The sequence below is a fragment of the Camelus bactrianus genome, chromosome 13 (assembly GCF_048773025.1).
Source record: "Camelus bactrianus isolate YW-2024 breed Bactrian camel chromosome 13, ASM4877302v1, whole genome shotgun sequence".
In the NCBI taxonomy this organism is placed as follows: Eukaryota; Metazoa; Chordata; class Mammalia; order Artiodactyla; family Camelidae; genus Camelus; species Camelus bactrianus.
This window is the reverse complement of record NC_133551.1, coordinates 54,163,056-54,181,233: the sequence shown is the minus strand read 5'-3', so window position 1 is coordinate 54,181,233 and position 18,178 is coordinate 54,163,056. Positions and strand designations below refer to the sequence as shown.

At 32.6% G+C, this 18,178-nt stretch overlaps 1 protein-coding gene across 3 annotated transcripts in view; it reads left to right on the top strand.

Moving 5' to 3' along the window:
• The window catches only part of AGO3 (argonaute RISC catalytic component 3), a 109,539-nt gene that overhangs the window by 24,929 nt on the left and 66,432 nt on the right, over positions 1 to 18,178 (top strand). For 2 of the 3 annotated variants that reach the window (XM_010959903.3, XM_045520346.2), the window contains exons 3-5: positions 3,616 to 3,736; positions 7,354 to 7,562; positions 8,397 to 8,533. In XM_010959903.3, the coding sequence (XP_010958205.1) occupies positions 3,616 to 3,736; positions 7,354 to 7,562; positions 8,397 to 8,533 (467 nt within the window). Of the gene's footprint in view, positions 1 to 3,615; positions 3,737 to 7,353; positions 7,563 to 8,396; positions 8,534 to 15,260; positions 15,351 to 18,178 lie in introns of those variants that run through there. The other variant, XM_045520347.2, reaches the window with a different exon arrangement.

Here is an 18,178-nt window from a genome sequence, read left to right as displayed (position 1 = left end):
ATTGAACAGAGTACTACAGAATTTTAAATGACCTGTGTAATATATGATGGGATGGTTACTGGCCTTATACTGGGTATTTAAATATATGCAACTGAGTTCTTTAGTTTTGAGGAAGCTACATCACACTATTAGTTCATTCTGGATTTATAGTCACCTAAAGCTCCTTTCCATAAGAGCAGTGGATAAGTTCAGGTCCTCTAATTTGTTCTTACTGCAGTTGAACTTGTGTTTAGACTTTAAAGTTACCCTTATTATATTTTATCTTCATTTAGTTTATTGTTGTAGTTTGTCAGTAGCTTTTAACATACTAATTTTTTTTTAGCATAACAGCCATGACTCTCAAGTATGTATCATTTGAGGGTTACTTAACCAACAGATATTTTTTAAATTATTTACTGTATGTAGGACACTAAATATGTTTCTTTTGCTTACGGTATTTATAGTTTTTTGTGTGTAGGGGGAGGAGGACTTCAGACATTTATTCTTAATAAAAGTTTCCATGAATATCTAAGTTAACTTAGAAAAAGAAAAGGAACTTGTCCTGCCCCAAATTACAACATAATAAAACACTCTAGTAATCATGAAAACATGTTCTGCTGCTCCAAGAACAGACAAGTAGACAATATAGAGAACTCAGATCAGAACTTAAAAAGATAAAACTAGCATTACAAATTGATTGGTTAAGTATAGACTGTTTAGTAGACAGTGTGGGAAAACTGGCTCACTAAATGGAGAAAAATGAAATTGAGTTCTTATACAATTCTGCTTATAAAAAAGAACCTCACATGGATTAATGACCAACATATATAGATAAAATAAAATTAATAAAGCATAATACATCCTTGTGACTTCATATTAGGAAACTATTTCTTAAAACCTCAGAAACATGAGACCATAAGGTGAAAAAATTATTATTTTGATGATACAATATTGAGGATTTATAGTTTAGTAAATACATGGGCATTGTTAACAGGCAGATAACATTTGTGGGGAAGATATTTGCAATAATTAAACCTGTTAGTGAATTAGTATTGAAATATCAAAGAAACTTCTTCAATTCAACAAGAAGACTGGGACCAGAGTGAAAAAAAATGAGCAATGGAAATAAACAAGGAATTCACAAAAGAAGAAATGCAGACATGTGAAGGGATGCTCACATTCATTAGTAATAAGAGAAATCTAAATAAACCAAGATTTTAGTTTTATCCACTAGACTAGCAAAAATTAGAAAGCAAAGCCAGATAATGCCAACTCTTGTCTGGGATGTAGGGAAATAGGAACCTTCAGGAGCATGGTTTAGTATAGCCATTCTGGAGAGCAGTTTGGCAGTTCTTCATCATTTAGTTGATAAAATTCATTTGGACCTAGTGGTTCTGTTCCTGGGTATATATATGTATAGCCAGAGATTAATTCTCACACAAGTTCATAAGGGGACATAGAAGGATATATTGCATTGCAGCATTGTTTTGTGGCTGACAATAAAAGATACTCTGAGTCTGTATTGCTGGGAGAGTAGATGGACAACATGAGGAGTACTTTGCATTGGTCAGAAGCAATGAACTAAGTGTCCCACAGCAACATGAATAGATTTTGAAAACCTAGTGCAGAGGGTAAAGTGAGGAATATGTACAAATAGAAGGATCACCAAACACATTAGAAAAAAATAACTTATTGGGAAGGAGAACAGGAGTATGAAATGAATATGGAAGGAAAGAAATCAATTAGTTAGAAGAGGGGTCTTATACAGATGAATGATGATAATGTGGCATGAACTGAGGAGTGTGATTAACTTAACCTTTTGTACCTGGGGAATGAAAGTGGGGTTTGGAGATTCATTTGGCAGTGGTTTGTAAGTTGGGCCAGAGAAGAAAAAATTAAAGGCATAAAAAACAAGAAACTTAAGATAATCCACATACTAGGGCATGAAGTTTTAATTTAAGATAGTAGCAAATGGGAATCGAAAGTAAAAGACTGGTGCAAAAAATAGTGCAGAGAGGTGAAGTCAACAACTAACTGGATGAAGAGTGGTCCAGGTTTTGAATCTGGGTAAGTGGGAAAATTGAGGCATCAGTAATTAAAGAGAAGTACTAAACAGAAGGATAACCAGATCGAATTTGGGGGAGATATGTTGAATTCAGCTTTAGATATAGTCCTTTGGAGGTTCTATCAGATCATTGAGGTAGATTATCTACTGTTAAGAACATTAAGAATATACTGTGTGCTAGGCATCAAAGCAGAACAATTTTTTATCTGTAAGATGTTTTGAAACTCCCTACTATTTTGATCTCTTCTACCATTTTGATCCTTAGAGTGGTTTGATTGGGTTGCCAGGATTTGATAAACTTAAAATTATATACCAATTTACTGCTGAGTAATAAGTGACAAAGCAGTCAAAACATCCTGACAAATTAGATCTGTAAAATCTCACCTGAGAAACCAGAATTGATGATAAATCACAAAAGAAAACTTAAAATGGCAGAAAATCTTTGAAATTTTGTTTTGTACTCAAAAACTGATCAGTGAATCAAATCCTCATTGTAATATTTACTCTAGAAAAGACTTGATCTTCGTTTAAATAGTTTAAGCAAAATAAAATTGAAGGGAGGGGAGATAGAAACTTTGAGCATTTGGAAATTTCTCTGGGTATCAAATAAGCTTAATTATTTTGTTCCAGAAAATGCTGTTTTGTCTTCTTTCCCTTCTACTTGACTGGGCTAGAATTGAATCCCCCCCCCATTCTTTAAATTATATTGTATTATAACTTATACCAGTACTATGTGAATATACTGCCATTGTAGTATATTTAGATTGTATAAGCAAAATAAAAAATCATTCTTCTCTCCACTTCTCTCTCCAGAGGTAACTAACCACTGTATCTATTTGGTACATATCCTTCTAGATATCTTTCTACTGCTTTTACAAATTATGTGTACATAAAAATAAATATTTATTTGTGGATATTTAATATTATTCTGTCTATAGTCTGTAATTTTTTTAAACGTCTAAGCCTTGAATATTTTTCCATGTAAATACATCGGATAAAAATTTTAGTTTGTGGGATAAAAACAGAAGTTTCAAAATATCCTTATTGACTAGAAACTATTGGAAGAATGGGGGGTGGGGGTACAGGTGTGTTTATTGCTCTCAGAAATCTCACAGTCTAGTAGAAGTGAGGTGTATAATAATTATAATACAGTAAAGTAAGAGTTTTAATAGATATTTGTATTAGGCACTATTAATAGATATATATATTAGGAAAGGGCATCAAGCTCTTTGATAAAGAGAGGTGAATGTGTCAGGTAGTGCTTAGCGATGGTGAAAGAGATTTTGGATCAATTTCTGAGGATAATGTTTTGCAGGTCAGCTGTATCCCAGAATGATTAAGTAATTCGCTGGATTCATTCTTCTTTCTTTTGTGAAATTCACACCATCCCTTGCCAGAAATCAATCTTTCTGGTTTCCTAAGCCATGATCCTGAAAGCAAAATTTTAATCATGTATGATTATCTTTTAGAATTTTGGCAGTTTTAAGTAGTATAAGAAATTACTTTAGTTAAGATTTTTGTATTTCATCATGCAGAGGATCATGTGAATGCATTTTTTTCCCCTTTTTTAGGGAGGTGGTTGACTCAATGGTTCAGCATTTTAAAGTAACTATATTTGGGGACCGTAGACCAGTTTATGATGGAAAAAGAAGCCTTTACACAGCCAATCCACTTCCTGTGGCCACTACTGGGGTAAGATATGCATTCCTTTATTGGAAAGCTATACTTTTGCAATGCCTTTTAAATACATTTATTACCATGTTATATATAGACTCTATATGGATTATTTATGTATTTTAGCTTTTTGTTTTGAAATAATTTCAAACTTGAAAAAAAGTTGTAAGAATCATGCAAAGAATTCATGTATACCAGATTCACCAGTGTTGTTAAAGTTTGCCACATTTGTTTTATCATTTTTTCTTTTCTCCTTTCCTTTCTCTTTGTATCTATAGAGATAGCTGTATACAGAGATACACATATATACTTATTTTTCTCTGCACCATTCAAGAGTAAGTTTCATACATCATGCCCTTTAATGTGTTTTTCTTCAGAACAAGGATAATAAATGATAGTAGAATGATCAACTTTCCTAAATTTTACATTGATATAATATTATTGTCTAATCTACTCCTATTCCAGTTTTGTCATTTGTTCCCGTGATGTCCTTTAGCATTTTTTTTTTTCCTTTAGTACAGAATCCAGTCCGGGTTCCTGAATGTATTTAGATGTCCTGACTTTTTAGTCATCTTTATTCTGGAACAATTCCCGGCCTTTTTTATTTTCTTTTATGACATTAACACGGTTAAAAATAACAGGCACGTTATTTTGTAGGCTATCCCTGTGGGTTTTTCTAGTGCTTCCTCTTGATTAGATTCTGATTAAGCATTTTTGGCAGGAATATTACACAGTTCTTTCATTAATAGTACATCATATCGGGAGGCACATAATACGTATTTTTTCCATTAGTGGTAATGTTAACTTTGATCACTTGATTAAGTTGATATCTGTCAGACTTCTCTTGTCAAGTTTTTTTTTTTTCTTTTGTGGGGATAGGGAGATAGTTTTTTGTTTTTGTTTTTGTTTTTAATTGTGATAAAATACACATTACATAAAATTTACCATCTGAGCCATTTTAAGGTACGGTTCTGTGGCATTAAGTACATTCACAGCCATCAATACCATCCATCTGCATCTTATAAAACTGAAGCTCTGTATCCATGGAACACTTAACTCCCCATTTTCCCTCCCCTCAGCCCGTAGCAACAACCATTCTACTTTCTGTCTCTGAATTTGGCCTTTGTCAGTGCCTCTTATGAGTGGAATCATACAGTATTTGTGATTGACTTATTTCACTTAGAATAATACCTTCAACATTCATCCATGTTGTCATGAGTCAGAATTTCCTCCCTTTTTAAGGCTGAATAATATTCCATTGTATATATGTACTACATTTTACTTATCCATTCATCTGTTGATGGACACTTGGGTTGCTTCCCCATTTGAACATGTGTTTACTCTAGGGACCTCATGTAAGTGGATCTATACAATATTTGCCCTTTTGTGACTGGCTTATTTTACTTAACATAATGTCATCAAGGTTGTTGCATGGGTCAAAATTTCCTTCCTTTTTAAGGCTGAATAATATTCCATTGAATGTATATACCACATTTTGTTTATCCTTTCATCCATTGATGGACACCTTTTGGCGGCTGGCTGCAAATAATGCTATGAACATGAATGTACAAATATTTCTTCTAGTTCTTGCTTTCAATTCTTCTGTGTATATACCCAGAAGTAGAGTTGCTGGATCATATAAATGGTAATTCTTTTTTTAGTGTTTTAGGAAATGACCAAACTGTCTTCCACAATGACTGTGCCATTTTACATTCCTACCAACAGTGCAAATATCCCACATACTCCACACCCTTGCCAAAATTTGTTGTTTTCAGGTTTTTTTGATAGTTGTCATCCTAATGGGTATGAGGTAATGTCTCATTGTAGTTTCTGATTTGCAGTTGCATAATGATAGTGATGTTGAGCATCTTTTCATGTGCTTATGGGCCCTTTATGTATCTGCTTTCGAGAAATGTGTATTCAAGTCCTTCGCCCATTTTTTAATTGGGTTGTTTGGTTTTTGCTTTTGTTGTTGAATTTTAGGAATTCTTTATATATTCTTATCAGATATATGTTTTGAAATACTCTCTCACATTCCATAGGTTGCCTCTTCACTTTGTTGATTGTGTCCTTTGATGCATGGAAGTCTTAAATTTTTATATGGGAGATACTTTTAAGGATCCTGTTTCTCATTAGACTTTTTTAGTAATTGATGATTTTTGCTTGAAAGGATTACTGCTGTGTAGTAATGGTGATTTTCTATTTCTGTCATTCCTTCTATATTAATAATTGGTATTCTCCTGTAAAAGCATTTTCTTCTCTGTTTATCCTTATTTACTTGCCCAAATCATCCCAGATTTAGCCTGTGGGAGCACCTTTAAGCTGTTCCTGTGTCCTTTTGACATGACACTTTTTTTTTTTTTTTTTTTTGATTATTTCCTCACTTTTGGGCATAAGATGTTCCAGGTTCATCTTGTTTTCCCTGCTGCAGTCCTGCAACTAGCCATCTCTCAAAGGTGCACTGATTTCTTTTAGTTGGGGAATACAATTTAGAACCCAAAATCTGGGTACTGGATATGCTCGTTGCTACTAAGTTATATGTGCATCTAAGCCCTTTCAATGGATGGAGGTAGAAAATATAAATATATAAATAAGTAAATAAGTAAAACCCATAATAAATAATAAGTAAGTATTACATTCATATAATAAACCTAACATGTATCCTGCAAATATCACTTATTGTATGCAGTATGTTTATTGGAAATCATGAGTTCAAACTGATTCTTCCAGTTCCAGTCTAGCCCCACTGGATTCTTTACTCTCTACATTGCATATTTGTATTTTCCTTCTTCTTTAAACCCCTGCCTCCTCAAAACATCACTTTTACTTATTTGTTTAATCCTATAGTACATATAAAATAGTTTCTAAATTACTGCACTGTATCAGTACAGAAAACAAACCTGGTAGTAAAAGTTCCAGGTTTTATTTTGTGTGTAGTTCTTCCCCAACCACACCCCTCCTCAACACCCTTAACCAAGAGTATAGTCAATATACTATGTTCAGGAGTTACCTGCATTAGAGTTTTCTTATCTCTTCTTTTTTTTAAAATATTCTTTTAATGTGGTTATGTTGTTTGAAATGCATTTGGTTTCATTTGATTTTGTTTCAGTTTTAGTTTTTTCCCTCCATTTTTGTTGATCTTATTTTTTTTAATGTTATAGAACTTAATGTTCTTCCAGAAGTCAAAACTATACTGAAAAACATACCCAGAATTGCTAGTCCCTCCTTATTTCTTCCAGTTTGTTCCTTCCTATCCTTTGAAAGTAACTAATTTTTTTGTTTCTGATTCATGCTTCCCGTATTTCTTTTTACAAAAATAAGCAGATATATAAATATTTTTCCGTTTTCCCCTTTCTCACACGAAAGATGGCATACTATTTGTGATCTTGTGTACTTGCTTTTTTCATGTAACAGTATAGATTGGAAATTATTCCTTAGCATTTCCAACAGCTCTTCCTCATCCTTTTTTTTTATAGCTGCCATTGCGGTGACAAAGAATGCTGGCATCGATAACTTGCCATTGGGATTGTTTCTTACATTTGCTTTTTCTCTCAAACATTTTTATAAGTTAAACTTAAAAATAATTGTATTTATCTTTTTAAACTTTTACCAGTTGACTCTTTTCCCATCAATAGGTAGATTTAGATGTTACTTTACCTGGGGAAGGCGGAAAAGATCGACCTTTCAAAGTATCAATCAAATTTGTCTCTCGAGTGAGTTGGCACCTACTACATGAAGTACTGACAGGACGGACCTTACCGGAGCCACTGGAATTAGACAAGCCAATCAGCACTAATCCTGTCCATGCCGTTGATGTGGTGCTACGACATCTGCCCTCCATGAAGTGGGTGCTTCTGGATTTTTGTCCTCTTTAGATTTTACATGTGAAAGCTTTCTTCCCAAGAGTGAGTTATATAGGCTTCCTTTGGTTAACCTTTAGATGTTGTGTATTTTGTGATTTCAGTTGAAGAATAGCACACATACAAGTTCATTGACAAAAGTAAGTTACAGAAGATTCTCTGACTTGTGAAAGTAAATGAACATCATTAGCATAGCTATTCTAATGGGTATTTTTTCAGAAAAAAAAATGTCTAACCCTTTTTCTTAGGAGATATAAATCTTAAATAACTGATACATCTTTAGTTTTAGTGTTTTAGTTAAATCACTTTGTTTTAAAAGTAATTTCATTTTTTATATAATAGTATCAGATTGTGTTGAAATTGTTACTCTTCTGACCACACTAGGTCTCACATATGTATATGTATATCTGTGTGTGTATATATATATATATAGGATCAGTGTGTCTTTTCAAAGAAAAATAATGTGTCTTATAAACACACAGAAGTAGCTTTTTGATCAATGATTTTTTATTCAGCATTTTCTAAGGTTGGAACTATTTTTTAAAACTATTTTCAATAAAGTGTTTTAAATAAAAGTTATTCTTAGTCAAACTAATGTTAGTTTTAAGAATAGAGAATTTCAGTGAAGGATGCTGTTTTTTCATTTTGAGTGGCTACTTTTTGCTTTCACAAATTTGGAAGATGTTTAGTTTCATATATTCACAATGGTAGGCAGCATTATGATAAGTTAAGGTTATGTGCTCCACACTCACCTGTTCTGCAGACTTAAATACTTAATGGGAAGGGAAAGATTGAACATGCCATTTTAATTTTTGTAGATATACACCTGTGGGACGTTCCTTTTTCTCAGCTCCAGAAGGATATGACCACCCTCTGGGAGGGGGCAGGGAAGTTTGGTTCGGATTCCATCAATCCGTTCGGCCGGCCATGTGGAAAATGATGCTTAATATTGATGGTAAGGGAATTAAAACCATAATCTGTGTTGAGTATTGAAATCTATATGGCCTCTGTATGTATTTGTGTGTGTGTGTGTGTGTGCGCGCATTTTGTGTATAATTATACTTACTAGTGTCTTGAAGTAAAATTTGGACATAAAACAAACTGAAAAAAACTTAATTTTTTATTACATTTTATTTAGAAAGCCTTTACACAGAACTTTTCCTAGAATGCTACTAAATAAAAATGAAGTAAGCACATGAAAACAAATATAAACGCTTTGACATAATCATCTCAGAAATTGTAGCTCATTTTTGTCCTTAACTGTAAGTCAGGATTTCATTATGTAATAAATATTTTAAAGGAAGAGAAGTCTGTCGTTCACGATCACCCCAAGTAATCTTCACATTTTAGGTGTTTTTCGAGAATATTTTTGAACATACATAAAAGTAGAGAGAATAGTATGATAAACTGCTACCTATGTTGCCATTATCCAGGTTGTCAGAGTTTTTCTGCCTTTGCTTAAACTGTCTACATTTCTTCCTCTACTGTAGTATTTTTAAAGCAAATCCAGACAGCGTATTATTTTGTCCCTGCTACAGCACGCACCTGAAAAATTATGGATGTTTTCTTATATAGTCATAGTGCCATTATCATATGGGAAAAAAAAAGTTTAAATAATTATGTATTTGTAGCCTCTAATTCTCTGTCCAAAATTAGATTTCCCTGATTGTCTCAAATATGTCTTTCTATAGTTTCTAATTAGGATCTAAATAAGATTTACACATCACATTTGGCTATTATGCCTTTTTAAAATGTAGTAGTCCTATTTCCTTCCCTCTGCTGTTATTTTGTTTTTCCTTTTTTTTTTTTAATGCCATTGACTTGTAACAGAAACTCTTCGGCTTTTCCTATAGAATATCCAGAAATCTGGATTTATCTTTTGTTTTCTTATGGTGTCATTACCTTGTTCCTCTGTTCCCTGTATTTCCTGAAAATGAAAGTTGGCCCTAGAAGCTTTATTCAACTCTGATTCATAAGTGCTCCATATTGTATCATATTAGGGGCACACAGTATATAGTGGTCCTAACTGTAGTGATACTAAGATTGATCAATATGTTCAGAGATCAATAGGCCTGATCTCTCCATTGTAAATTTCCTAGTCTTTCAATTACTAATACTGCATTCATCAATCATTGTTACCTGAACTATTTTTTTACTAGGAATTACCAACTGGTATTTTTTCTAATTCTGTTATCCTTTTTCATTAGATGGAATTCTTTTGAGGAAAATCACATTTTCTTGTTGATAACTCATTAGTCTTTGATAGCTTTCTTGCTTTCTGGCACAGCAGAATGTTCCAGATTCAACTTTATGTCCTCCCCTGGAATCAGCCATTCCTCCAAGGATCCCTGGATCTTTCTAGAACAGTATATAGTTTCATCATCATTTTCAGCTGCATCTACCATTGTGGGGATATGACATCAAGAGGATTTATTTTTAAAGTCATCTTTAAATGTATATACTAGGGCTGTTTTTAATCATTTGCCATTTAAGAACATCATTTCATATATATTTAGGTGTACCTTTAAGATAGATTCCAGGAGGTAAGATTGGTCAGTCAAGGGCAGATGTGTTTTGATTATTATTGCCAGGTTGCCCTCCAGTGAGGTTGTAAACATTTTGCATTAGTAAATGAGACTGCCTGTTTCCCTATACTTTGCCCCTAGAGGTGTCAAACTCTAGATTTTTGACAGTCAAATTTGCAATAAACAGTTTTCTTATGTACTGTTATTTTTCATTTGGCCATCTTTTCACATATGTAAGGCCCCCCTTATTTCTTTTTTTATTACTGTTAATGCCCTTCCTTTTTCCTGTTGGATTTTTGGTCTTATTTACTGAAAGAGCTTTCTACATTAAGTAGATTAGCCTGTGGTGATATGATTTGCAGGCATTATCCCTAGGTTATTATTTGTCTTTTGATCTTTGGTACTGTTTTGTTTTTTGTAGAAATTTGTCTGTTGTGGGGTTGGGATGTGTCAATCAGTCCCTTCTTTTATAATTTTTAATATCTGATAGGGCTAGTCTAATTTTTCTCTTCAGGGTTTTCTAGGCCATTCTTACTTATTGTACCATATAAGCTTTAGAAACACCTGGTCTAGATCTAGTGAATGTGAGAGGATGGGCTGTTACCTTTATTGTGATCTCATTATATTTTTAAATTAACTTATTGAGTCTTTCTGTCCAAGAAAATACTATGCCTTTTCACCTGTTCAGGATTACTTTTGTTTCCTTCAGGAGTGTTTTAAAATTTTTCTCACATAAAATTTGCACATTTCTTGTTGTCATTCCTAGGTATTTTCACTCTCTCTCTCTCTCTTTTTTCCTCTCTGACTTACTGAATTCCATTGGCTTTTCAAGTGATTTCCTTGGACTTTCTAGGTTATAATTATTTAATCTACAGATAGTGATAGGTTTACCTCTTCCTTTGAATTTTTATACCTCTAATGTTCTTAATCATAATATTGACTGATTAGATAGGACAGTATTAAACTTTAGTTATCAGTGGGCATCCTCTTTTTATTCCTTAGTTTAGAAAGAATTCTTCCAGTGTTTCTGCTTTAAGTATGAGGCATGCATACATATATATATATGTATAGGAGTGTGTGTTGGTTCCTATTTTACTGAGTACTTTTAATCAAGAATGGATGTTGAATTTTGTCAGATGTCTTTTTAGTATCTATGGAACTAATAAAATATTTCTCTTCTTTTTAACAAACTTTGAACTAAACTTGGGTTTTTGGATTCTGTTAATGTGATGCCAGATTTCTTTTTGTTAATGCTATACCTTTTTATTCAAAATGCAAAAAAGTAAGATTGATCTGATCTGCAATCTTCTCTTTTTTTGTGCAGTCTTTTTCAAGTTTTGGTATTAATGTTTTATTTCATAAAGAACTTAGAAGTTTTCCATTTTCTAAAATGTACAACAGTTTTAAAATAGTATTGAAATTATCAGCTCTTCTAAGATTTGGTAGAATTTCCCTGTAAAATCTTGTGGCCTGGTTTGTTTTGTTTTGTTTGATTGATAGTTCTTTTAAAACTTTCATTTATTTTGTGAAAATCAGTCTGTTTAGGCTCTCTGGGTTCAGTTTCAGTACATTATATCTTACTAGAAAATTATCTATTTTATCTATATCTGATGAATTTTTATAAAGTAGTGTCTTATTTTTTAAATTTTCTCTGTTTCTATGGTTTACCCCATTTGTTTAATGTTTGTGTTTTGTCCTTTTTACTGTTGATTAGGAGAGGTAGTAGTTTAATCAACTGAGTTTTGGGGTTTTTTTTCTGCTTCTAGCCAAAGAGCTTTTGAAATTTTTTCTTAGTTCTCTGATTTTCTGTTTTCTCATGCCTTAATTTCTATTTTAAGCTTTATAAATTTTTTCTTCTACTTTTCTTCAGTTAATTTAGTTGTGTTTCCTAACTTTTTGAACTATATTAGTAATTCATTTACTTCAATTTTTTTAATTGAAAAACATGTTTAAAACAATGAATTTTCTTCTGATCACTGTTTTAGCTATGTTCCAAAGCTTCTAATATGTAGTTTTTATTACATTCTAGAAACACCACAAATTTTACTTATTTCCCCTGTTATCCAAATGTTGTTTGAGAAACTTTTTAAATTTTCAGATTGAAGATCTTTTTGTTTTCTGATTCTATTATAAGTTTCTAGTTTCATTGTGTTGTTAATCAGAGAATGTGGTTTGTATTTCTACTTTTAGAATTTGTTGAGACTTTTTTTTTATAGCCTAATATGCAGTCAGTTTTTGTGAAATTTCAATAGCTATTTGAAAGTAAGGTATATTCAGTTACTAGGGTACAGTTAAATGAATATCCATCAGCACTTCCATTTTTATTATATTGTTTAAGTCATTTATTTCCTTATTTATTTTAGTTTACTTGTCTCAGAATGGGAGAAATAAATTTAAACATCCTATTGTTTTTCTGTCTCTTTCTCCTTATATTTCCTGTAATTTCTGCTTTCTTAATGTTGCTGCTATATTATTGGGAGCATATGTTTACCTATCTGTTTTCTTCATTGTGAATTGTACTCTTTACAATGATAAAGTGATTTTTTGTTTTGTTTTGTTTTGGGCCAAAAGTCTACATTGTCTTACAAAATGCTCCACCTAACAAAATGCTCCAATCCATGTGGTTTGTTTTCTGTGCTTTTTATAAAAGCTAATTCTGATATTATGAAGGTTTTTTTCCTACCAGTAGTTACTTTTATACCAGATGATATAATATTAATCTTTCTCTCTCTTTAAAGCAGTGTCTTTGGCTTTCCTTAATGAGTGACAATTAGATTAACTTTATTATCTTCCTGCCCTTCTTCCGTCCCTCTCCTTTATTAACTAGTTTTAGCCAATATAGCATTATTTTATTGTTCTTTATAATTTTGCTTAAATTTTTACTACCTGACTTTCAACTTTGACTCCTATTACTATATGTGCAGTGAGTTTATTCTACTTTTTATGTTTTTTCTGTCATCCATTTATTTGTACATAGTGCTATTCCTGTGTTTTTTGATCACGTAACAGTTACTTTCCGTGCTGTCACTTGTATGTTCATTTTTTTTTTACCTTAAATCTCCAATTATATGTATCAGCTGGCTTAAAGTCCTTTTACTGAAATTTTTTCTGTCATCTCTTGGATGTATTTTGTCCGTAAGTTGTTACTTCAGGAAGGGCTCATATAGTAAGAGTTGAGTTTTTGTGTATTGAAAACCACTTGTTTATAGGCTTGTTCCTGAAGGGCTGCTTGGCTAGACATAAAATTACTGGCTCTCACTTTCTTGAGTTTCTCATTAGATATTTTTCTACTGTCTTCTGACAATCAATGTTCAGTAGAGAAGTATGATGTCAGTTCGAGGGTTTTTTTCCCTAGAAGGGACCTGCTTTTTTGTTTTGTTTTGTTTTTTTGTCTGGTTACTGAAAGTATTTTTTACAATTATTTTACTAGTTTTTTTTTTCCTCTGTGTTGACCTTTTTGGGTCAGTTTTGTTTAAAATGTGGGATTACTTTTCAAAATGTAGATTCAACTCTTTTATCTTTTTATTTTAATGTGTCATTTTATGTCTTTAAAAACAAATTTTATCCTATTTGCTCTTTACTGTGCCTTCTGTGGTATAATTTTTACCATTTGCCCACTGTAGTTTAGTCTAATTTTTTAATTAAAAAAAATCTTTTTCTTCTATTTCTTTCATGAGTTCTGCAGTGCTTACTTATTTCATTTCCTTCTCTCTCTGTCTTTTTTTCATCTCCTTCTCTTGATTGTCTCTTCCCTGAGTTCTTAAATTTCTACTGAGATCTTTCTTTAAAGCTGCATTAAGAATTTTTGAATTCATGTTGAAAAGTAATGTTATAATTTTTATCTACTTTGTGGTGGAATTTTCTGTTGAGTTGTTTTTTGTTTTGGTTTTTTGTTTTGTTTTGCTTTTGTCAGGGATGCTGTGCTGCTTTTTAAAATTTTCTAAATGGTGTCTTTTTATGGATACTTACCACTTTTGTCATTCTTATTTGAATGAGATGAGTTTTCCAAAATCACCTATTAGAAGAGACTGGAGTGGGAGGGGGAAGTGGGATAGGACATTAGGAGCAAGGTAGTTTTCCAGATTTCTCTGCTCAAGGCTTCTGTCCTCTTATTCTGATGGGTTCTTTCTTTAAAATATAGCCACATCTCCTTTGCCTCTCAGTAAATTCCATGTTTAAGCAGCTTCTGTTACAAGGTGATACAGCTCCTGCCTTAAAGTGCCTACTCAAATGTTAACAATTACAGGATTTGTGAAGGATATATGATAGTTCTTTATACTATTCTTTTAACTTTTTCTCCAAGTTTAAAATTACAGGAGAAAAATGCATGCCTTAGTTTTAAAAGGGTAGTCAGTCTGAGATTTGTCACTTCTAGTTCACCCTCCACTCACTGTCATGACTTTTTCTACACCTCCTTTCTCAGCTTCCTTCTGCGATTCTCCCATTCAAACTCAGTTCTAAACATTGCAGTTCCCACTTAGGATGGGACCCTGTTTCTGGGAGTGAAACTGCTCTTCCTCCAGTAGGATCCTTTCATACTTCATGTCTTTCTCCCTTGCATAGGCTCTGCTAGTCCCAAGTAAAAGTACTTTTGTTTTGGGCCATATTTACTTAGAATTTGGCATTTTCAGGTTTTTATTATCTCCTAGGTTCATTGAAGATGTAGGGTTTTTTTCTTTTCTCTCTCTTTTTTTACATTCTTTTTGTTGCTCTGCATTGAGTTCTAGGAGGAAAGTAGGAAATTTTGAAAATAAATTGCTGGTATTTACCTACTGGAACTTAAAGTTCATCTTTGGATACTATTAAAAAATAATTTATAAATAATCTGTCAAAGAAATCACAAAGAAAATTTTAAATATTCGGAACTGAAAGATAATGAAAATAGTACATATCAGAATTGGTATGATTAGCTAAAGCAATGCTCAGAGAGAATATAAAACCTTAAATGCCTATTAGAAAAGAAAAGCATAAGACCTATGCATTCTTCTTAATAATTTAGAAAATAACATAATTAAATGCAAAGAAAAGTAGAAGGAAATAAGAGTTAAAAACAGAAATTAATAAAATAGAAAACAAATTTACCTCTATCCTGTAGGTAGAAAGACTTCAAAGATTTTTAAGAAGGATAGTGACATGATCATATTTGTTTTCCAGAAAGAGACCTCTGGCAGCAGTGTGGAGAATAGATAGAGGAGAAAAAACTAATCTGAGAAGCCAGTTAGGAGGCTTTTTCAATCACTAGTTCAGGTAAGAGATGGTGATGGTCTAATGTGGGATGGAGAGGAAGGAACATATTACAAAGGTTAAGTTGTAAAAATAGGCTTAAGAACCATGTCCAGAAAAAAACTTTGGGTATAATTACTGGTACATGGAACTGATTGGAAATGAATAGACCAGAAGGTTTACTAGATTATTGAAGGGATTGTTTTTTGGAAATAAAAGTATAAACTTACTGTATTACTCCAATTCAACCAGAGAAGCAGAACCAGTAGGAGATAAATAGATTGAGCTTTCACAGTTGTAGGGGCTAGCTAATCAGGTCTGAAACCCTTAGGGTAGACTGTCAAGAAGGGCAGACTAGAACTCATGGGCATGGGCTGAAGCTGCTGTCCGTAGAAGGAAGTTATTCTCCTTGGGGATACCTCAGCCCTTTATCAAGACCTTTCAGCTGACTGAATGAGGCCCACCCAAATTACCCAGGATAATCTCTGTTACTTAAAGTCAACTGATACGGACTGTAATTACATCTATAAAATACCTTCATAGTAATATCTAGATTAGTGTTTGGTTGAATAACTGGCAACTAGTAACCTAGTCAAATTGGCATATTAAAAATAAAAAATTTTGGAAAAACATACCTGGCCTGCAAAATTCTGTGATTATTCAGTCTTTCAAACAACCTTCATAGTTCCAAACCTTCAGGCTCAGTGACTATGCTGTATTAGAAACTAGTTTTCAAGGACATACTTATCAACATACATTCAGAATGTACTTATGCCAAGTATGAATTACAATGTTGAGTATGGGAGGTAGATCTGCTGTGGCTAGTTAGTTGGCAGTATATACCGTGTATAAATAGATCAAATGTTAATATGCCTAAAGCTTGAGGATTCTATGGAACATATGGGTAGAGTCATCTAGTATGTAGTTGGAAATGCAGGTATGAAAATCTGTAGTGGTAAGAGCTAAAAGTAAAAGTTTTGGGACTCCTTAGAATATAAATCCATATTTGAAACTCTGGAAATGGAAAGACTTCTTTAGAAATAGTATTTAGATTGAAAACAGGAATGAGAAGTATAGAGTCATAGGGAATACTAGAATTTAAGGAAGGAAGAGGAACCAGTGAGCAATGAATGATTATTACAGGCAGTATGAGAGTCAAAAAATGATGTCAAGGAAACCAAGAGAGGAAACATATTCAAAGAGTAGGTCATTTCACAGTTAAGCAGTGGGAACTTTTCCAGTAAAATCAAGAAAGACAAGGATGTCAGTACTGTGATATTTAGTCACTATTGTGTTTGCTAACTTCTGTTCTTCTTACAGGTTTTAGTCTACATGTTACTTCCTTGAGAAGCAATATTTAATACCCTTCTCCCCCATATCCAGCCATCCCCCAGATCTGACTTATGTATTTCTCTTATGTATTCCCATAGCACAGCGTACTCCCCCTGTAATAGCATGTGTCACCCTGAATTATAAATATTATTCTGTGTCTCCTATCAGAATGAAAGCTCCATGAAGCTAGAGACTATCCATCTTATTCATCAGTATGGGTACCCTCCATGCCTGGCACAACTCTTGGTCATATTAAGCTAAGAATGAATGAATAAAACCAAGAACACGGAGGAGGAACATTCCAAATGAGCCTGGAAAGTTTGAAAAATATTTGTAGAAATGAATGACGTTTTAACTGAGCTTTACGAAATATGATGAGTCAAGAGTTTGGATTGAAAAGGAGATACGTAGGAAAAAAAAGATTTCTGAGAAGTCTCTAAAATGTAAAACTTTATTGAAAGATGTAAGTGAAAATCTAAATGAAAGAAATATATTAGTTTTATTGAGAAGACTCAGTTTGATAAGATATCAGTTCTCCCAAAATTAATCAATAAATGCAATTTTAAGTAAAATCCCAGTAGGACATAGAGTGAAACTTGATAAGTCAGTATTAAGATTTATTTTTTTAAAAATGGAAAAATAAATGACCACGAAAAGTCAATGTAATTTTAAGGAAGAATAAAGAGGAAGGAACTACCTTCCTTATTTTAAAACTGTAACAATTATACCACACTTCCTTAACTGCAGGGACAGACAGATTAATGAAGCAAATACAAAGCCTAGAAACAAGCCATGTGTGTGTGTGTGTGTGTGTGTATAAGTGTGTATAAACTTTGTTATTAAGTTGGCATTTCAGATCACTGAAGAAAGAGTGAAATATTTAATGAATGGTGTTTATACAGTTGTTAACTATATGAAAAAAATATACCCATCTCACATCATATCCCAAATTTATTTCTAGGTGAATTATAATCTAAAATTTAAAGCAAAACTTTGAAGTTCTTTCAGAGAAAAAATAAGAGACTATCTCTAATATTGAACAAAATGTAACATGTATAAAAATACTGATAAACTTGGCTGCATCAAAATTTAAAACTTGTTTTTTATTAAAAGACACATAAAGTTAAAACGCTTGGAGAATATTTACAGCACATATAACCAAGAGCTTTACAGACTCTAAGGAGATTGGTAAAAAAACAGATAGTTCACAAAAGAGGAAAACCTAATGGCCAATGAACACATGAAAATCAGATTCTCAAATTCATTAGTAATCAGGAAAATGCAAAAAAAATCAATAAGGTACCATTTCATACTGATCAGATTTGTAAAAATTTTTAAGTCTTGTATCCAGTGTTGGTGAGGATGAAGTAAAAAGAAACTCTCACACACTGTTAATAGGAGTATGATTTGATATAGCTACTTTGGAGAGCAGTTTTTAATACCTAGAAAAGAAGTAAAGATGAAATCAAACATCTTAAAACCCTTAATATACTGTACATATATTCTGCACATGTGCCGGA